The sequence below is a fragment of the Neophocaena asiaeorientalis genome, unplaced genomic scaffold (assembly GCF_003031525.2).
Source record: "Neophocaena asiaeorientalis asiaeorientalis breed wild unplaced genomic scaffold, Neophocaena_asiaeorientalis_V1.1 scaffold254, whole genome shotgun sequence".
NCBI classification, from domain to species: domain Eukaryota; kingdom Metazoa; phylum Chordata; class Mammalia; order Artiodactyla; family Phocoenidae; genus Neophocaena; species Neophocaena asiaeorientalis.
In genome coordinates, this window is record NW_020174705.1 from 1,821,301 (window position 1) to 1,826,811 (window position 5,511).

General features: G+C 64.1%; 2 protein-coding genes across 7 annotated transcripts in view; one reads left to right on the forward strand and one right to left on the reverse strand.

The window, feature by feature from the left end:
• The window catches only part of TSC2 (TSC complex subunit 2), a 37,366-nt gene extending 34,343 nt beyond the window's left edge, over positions 1-3,023 (forward strand). For all 6 annotated transcript variants that reach the window (XM_024759715.1, XM_024759710.1, XM_024759711.1 and 3 more), the window contains 6 exons: positions 472-658; positions 863-1,002; positions 2,105-2,183; positions 2,253-2,344; positions 2,434-2,532; positions 2,681-3,023. In XM_024759715.1, coding sequence (XP_024615483.1) covers positions 472-658; positions 863-1,002; positions 2,105-2,183; positions 2,253-2,344; positions 2,434-2,532; positions 2,681-2,851 — 768 coding nt within the window. In that variant the 3' untranslated portion in view covers positions 2,852-3,023. The remainder of the gene's footprint in view (positions 1-471; positions 659-862; positions 1,003-2,104; positions 2,184-2,252; positions 2,345-2,433; positions 2,533-2,680) is intronic.
• Positions 3,024-3,071: 48 nt separating this feature from the next.
• PKD1 (polycystin 1, transient receptor potential channel interacting) overlaps positions 3,072-5,511 on the reverse strand; it is a 61,223-nt gene continuing 58,783 nt past the window's right edge. Inside the window, exons 44-47 of the mRNA XM_024759611.1 lie at positions 5,291-5,511; positions 5,083-5,217; positions 4,703-5,008; positions 3,072-4,607 (exon numbers count right to left, since the gene is read on the reverse strand). The exon at positions 5,291-5,511 is cut by the window's right edge and continues 125 nt beyond it. Coding sequence (XP_024615379.1) covers positions 4,134-4,607; positions 4,703-5,008; positions 5,083-5,217; positions 5,291-5,511 — 1,136 coding nt within the window. The 3' untranslated portion in view covers positions 3,072-4,133. The remainder of the gene's footprint in view (positions 4,608-4,702; positions 5,009-5,082; positions 5,218-5,290) is intronic.

Here is a 5,511-nt window from a genome sequence, read left to right on the forward strand (position 1 = left end):
ACTCAGTGAGTTGGGAGGGCCTCAGGTGGTTCCAAGCGAAGGGTTCAAGTTGACTCGACCTGAGTCTCAAAAGCACCCTCCGGCTGAGGCTGAGAACTGGCAGAGGTGCGGCAGTGGGTGGAGTGAGAGGCAGGTTGGGGGAGCAGGGACAGAGGGGTGCCGAGGGCTCTGGGTGTGTTCTGAAGCTGAGCTGGCCCAGTTTAGTGACAAGCTAGTTACGAGAGAGTGGGGGAGCGGGGTGACACACCTGGGCAACGACGGGAATGAAGCTGCCTCACCCTGAATGAAGCTTCTTCGCCAAGTCGGGTCGATGGCAGAAGTGGGGCTGTCTGCCCAGCCACACCAGTCACTCCTCCTCTGGGTCCCCAGCAGCAACAAGCCCTTGGGGTCCTGAGAGCCAGGGAGGGGCAGCATGCGGCTGGGGGGTGGCCTGGGAGCAGGTGCCACCGTGCCCCGCTTGTCTCCCTGCAGAGCAACAGTGAGCTCGCCATCCTGTCCAATGAGCATGGCTCCTACAGGTACACAGAGTTCCTGACGGGGCTGGGCAAGCTCATTGAGCTCAAGGACTGCCAGCCGGACAAGGTGTACCTGGGCGGCCTGGACGTGTGCGGCGAGGACGGCCAGTTCACCTACTGCTGGCATGACGACATCATGCAAGGTGTGTGCCCTCCCCCGCCCGCTCCTCCCGGCTCCTGCAAGCCCTCAGGAGCCTCCGGAGAAACGTAGCCCTCCTCTCAGGGGCACTGAGGGCTGCACCCACTGCCACCTGTCCTCGCCCCCAGCCTCAGCCTGAGGAGCCCTCATTGGCACCCTGCCTGGGTTGGCGCCACCCCGCTTAGCTCCACTCCACCCCACCCTGCAGCCGTCTTCCACATCGCCACCCTGATGCCCACCAAGGACATGGACAAGCACCGCTGTGACAAGAAGCGCCACCTGGGCAACGACTTCGTGTCCATTGTCTACAACGACTCTGGCGAGGACTTCAAGCTCGGCACCATCAAAGTGAGCAAGGGGCCCAAAGGGCAGGTGGGCGTGGATCTGGGCCCCAGGCCCCCAGGCTGGAAGCCGGATCTCTCTGGGGAAGTACCCCCTGTTCTGTGTTGAGCAGAGATAGCGAGCTTCGCTGGGTGAGCGTTGGTGACATCACAACCCGCTTGTGTAACCCCCTGAGGTGGCGGGCCCCCACCTGGGCCGTGTCCTCTTCTGTGATGAGGACACCCGTTGGTTTCCTCTTGGAGCCATGCACTGCTGTGGGTTTTGTGCGACTGTGCTTGGCGGGTGCATGGCAGGTGGTGGGTACGCAGCGTTTGCTTGTAACAACCCTGAGCCCTGTCTCCCAGTCCGTCCCTCATGTCGTCGCTCAGTGGTTGGGCTGGGCCTGGTATCACCCGCTTTCCTAGAGGAAGTCGCTGGGGCTCGAGGTCCCGTGGGGAGGAGGCGGGCTCAGTGCAGGTGGCAGGTGGCTCGTCACAGGGTGGCCATGTGTGGATGAGCTGCAAGGCCGAGTGGGCAGGTGCCTGGCACAGCCCAGGGTCTGAGGTGCCCGTGCTCAGGGGCATTGGGATTTATTCTGAGTGCATTGAGCAGCCTTGGAGGAGGTCACTGAACACAGACCCCCTGGGGTTTGGGGTAGAGGCAGGAGTGTCTGGGGAGGCCGAAGTGGGCCTCCTGCATTGTAGAGCTGTTGGCGGGGGGGGGGGGGGGAGGATGACCACACACACACACGGAAACCTCGGAGGGGCCTGAGGTGTGGATGCTCCGTGTGCCATCCTGGGCGGCCCAGGAACTTGCAGAGCTCCACATGCTGCTTTCAGCCAACAGTGAGGCAGGTGTTTGCTGGGCAGCACAGAAGCCCTGGGCAGTGTGGAGGCATTGGGAGCTGTGTGACCGTTTGGCTTATGCAGGCTGTACGTGAGGCAGTAGAAGGGTGACAGGGTGGTGGCCCCCAGGCCAGGTGAGGAGTAAGTGTGGGTGTGCAGGTGGCAGCTACATGTGCTGAGTTAGCGAGCATCTAACCAACGAGCCAGCTGCCCTCCTGGGCTAAGTGTGGGGTGGCAGAAAGTGGCCCTTGGTGCTGGGGTGACCCCTGCTCTTGTCCGGGCAGGGCCAGTTCAACTTTGTCCACGTGATCATCACCCCCCTGGATTATGAGTGCAACCTGGTGTCGCTGCAGTGCAGGAAAGGTGAGGCACGGGGCCAGGTGGGGAGGCACCCGGGGCTCTGAGCCCCACATGAGTGCTGTGTCTCCCCAGACATGGAGGGCCTCGTGGACACCAGCGTGGCCAAGATCGTGTCCGACCGAAACCTGCCCTTCGTGGCCCGTCAGATGGCCCTGCACGCAAATGTGAGCAGAGGTGGCCCCCGGGAGGTGGGTGGGACAGGCCCACAGGTGCCACCTGTGCAGGGCTCACTGTTCTGCCCTCCCCGCCCCAGATGGCCTCGCAGGTGCACCACAGCCGCTCCAACCCCACTGACACCTATCCCTCCAAGTGGATTGCCAGGCTCCGCCACATCAAGCGGCTCCGCCACCGGGTAGGGAGGTTGGGCCGTGGGCATGCTGGGCATTGGGGGTGGGGGCGCTCCCTCAGAGACGTGATGGCTGACTGGGGGTGCTGGTATCCAGCCTGGGGAGCATGGGTCGCCCCTTCTGGACTTGCTGCCGAAGCTCCCTGTCCCTCAGATCCGTGAGGAAGCCCACTACTCAAATGCCAGCCTGCCCCTGATGCAGACTCACCCTCCTGGCCACGCCAAGGCCCCCACGCAGGCCCCAGCTGAGTCCACGCCCACCTACGAGACAGGCCAGCGGAAGCGCCTCGTCTCCTCTGTGGATGACTTCACTGAGTTTGTGTGAGGCTGCACGGGGGCTGGTGCCTGGTCCTGTTGGGGCTTCTCTGAGATGCTGAGCACGTGCCTGGGCTCCCCCAGCTGTCACCTGAGCAGCCGTGCTGCCGGACTCTCCCTGCCCCCATGAGGCACACTGGGTGGTATTTATTTGTGCAAATAAAGTGCTGGTGTGGCCCAGACCTGTGTGCTTGGACACAGACACCGGAGTGGACACAGACACTGGAACGGTCAGTCAACTCATTTATTTGACTTCGTGTGTTGGGTGGGGTGGGATCGAGGCTGTAGCTTTGGCCATGCCCACTGGAGTGGGGAGGGGGCCTGTCAGGCTGCTGTTGGGGCCTTGCCCTCAGGAAAGCCTCACATGTGCACTGTCATGCTCACCTCCCCTGGCCCGGGAGCCAGCCCCCGGGGAGAGATCTTTCCCCTACCCACCCTAGGGCCCCGTGCCATGCACTGGTGCTGCCCCTCGCCCAGACCCACCAGCAGGCCTGGGCAGGGGAGGAGAATAAGGCCATGGTGGTGACAAGAAGGGCCCGGGGTGGTTGCACCCCTCCAACCGTCCTCTCTGCCCAGCACCTGCCCAAGTCCAGACTTGGAGCCAAGAAATGGCTGTTGCTTCCCTAGCCGTGTGGGCAGGTGTCTGGGGAGGGAGGCCAGCTCTGCAGTCCCAGCTCCCCCTTAAGGTGGGTGACAGTGGGCACAGGCTGTTTCAGCCACCAGGCCCCTTGGCCCCATTGAAAAATAAAAGCGACGTACAAAAATATATACATTTTAACCCCACATAAATTACTGACAGACAATAGACACACAGCGGCAGCTGGAGGTGAATGCACTCAGCAGGGGGACAGAGGAGGTAATAATTTAGGGGGGGGAGGATGACAGGAAGTGCAGGTTCCATCCCCCATAGCCTGGATCCTTAGCAAGGGGGAGATGTCTGCCCAGGAGGTGGGGCCGGGCACAGCCCGCTGTACCTGAGGACTTGGGAAATAAATTAGCATCTCAGAGGCCGGGCACTCAGTCCAATACTGTTGTGTCCTCCCACAGGGAACTGGGGAGGGGACCCTGGGTCCTAGCTGGCCACGTGGCCTCTTTAAAGTGCTGAAGCCCACAGAGAGACACAAGTGCTGCCTGCTCTCTGGGGGACCTGCGTGCAGCTGTTCTGCCTGGCCTGAAACCTCGAGGGTGGCAGAAGGTAATAATACTGAGCGGTGTCTGCTCTGGCTCTGAGGGGCCAGAGTGAAGCCACAGGCCCACCCCAGAGAAGAGGCATGAGCCCAGATCCCCTGGGACTAAGTGCTGCTGGGGTGGATCTTGTTCTTGGCCCGCAGGGATGCCCTGCTGGGGCCTATAGCCAAGCCAACGCCTCCACTGACCCGGACAAGGCAGCTGGGCAGGACTGGCCTCAGGCCTGGGGAGGGGCTAGGGGGAGGTGAGGCTGTGGGCCCGCTGGTCCTGCGGCCATGCAGGCTCTGCAGCCGCTGCTCCAGCTGGTAGACATCCTCCGTGGCCTGGTTGAGTCGGTCAAACTGGGTGAGTAGGGCCTCAAACACGGCTTGGAGACGGGAGGGCTCAGGTTCGGGCTCCCCTCGGGGCCCTAGCCGGCCCAAGCCCACACTCAGCCCATCCAGCTGGCTGGAGGAGGTGGAGGGGTGGGAGGCGTCGGAGCCTCCGCTGGGTGGGGGCACATCCGGAGAAGACTTGGAGCCCCTGGATGAGCGGGAGGGCAGGGGCTCCATCCCTTCAAAGCGGACTTTGTGGCGGAACTGGGGGCGGCACAGGGGCTCGGTCAGTCCGGCTGCACCCTGGGCTCAGCTGGGCCCAGGGTGCGTCCCTCTCCCCCCCACTGGGCCGTACCCACCTCCTTGACTTTGCTGAAGCCCATCCAGAGGCGCAGCCGGCGCAAGAACAGTTCCACCATCTCGTAGTCCTGCGGCTCCCAAGCTGGGCGGTACAGCTCCCCACGCAGAGCGTGGTACCGCCACCGCAGGAGGACTGCCCCCAGCCTCAGGGCACCCCACAGCCGCAGGGCCCAGAGCCCCGTGCATAGCACAGGGGACAGGCGCCAGGACTCCGCAGGGCACAGGGCAGGACCCCCAGCCTCGGGACACAGCACCAGGAGGGCCCGGGCAGCGCTCCGAAGTGAGTCCACGCAGGAGGAGACCAACTGTGGGGAAGGTGGCATGAGTGAGGCGCGGCCTGGGCTAAGCCACCCTCTCCGATGGCCCCACTGGTACCTACCAGGACAGCCAGTTGCGCGTAGGCCACGGCGAGCACCACCAGGCCTAAGGCCGCCCCCACGAGCTCTGGCAGGGCCCGGCACAGCGTCTTGCCGAAAACCGACCACTGGCGCACAAAGCGCAGCTGCTGGGCAGCCTGTGGACAGAGGGCGTCAGCCGACCGACCCCGCCAACGCCGGCTTGCCCCGGCACACCGGCCCAACACTCACCTTGACCAAAAGCAAGAAGAGCAGCGAGGCGGTCAGGCCGCGGGCCACGGCGCTCAGCTGTGCCACCTGCTCGAAGCTGGTAAAGCGGCGCGGGCGGCCGCGCAGGAAGCGGGTCCACTGGCGGTCAGCGGCGCCCAGCTGGGCCAGGCGCACCAGTGCTGCGGCCGCAGTCAGCGCCACCAGCAGCCACCGCGCCCAGGTCCCAGGCCGCGTGGCGCGCG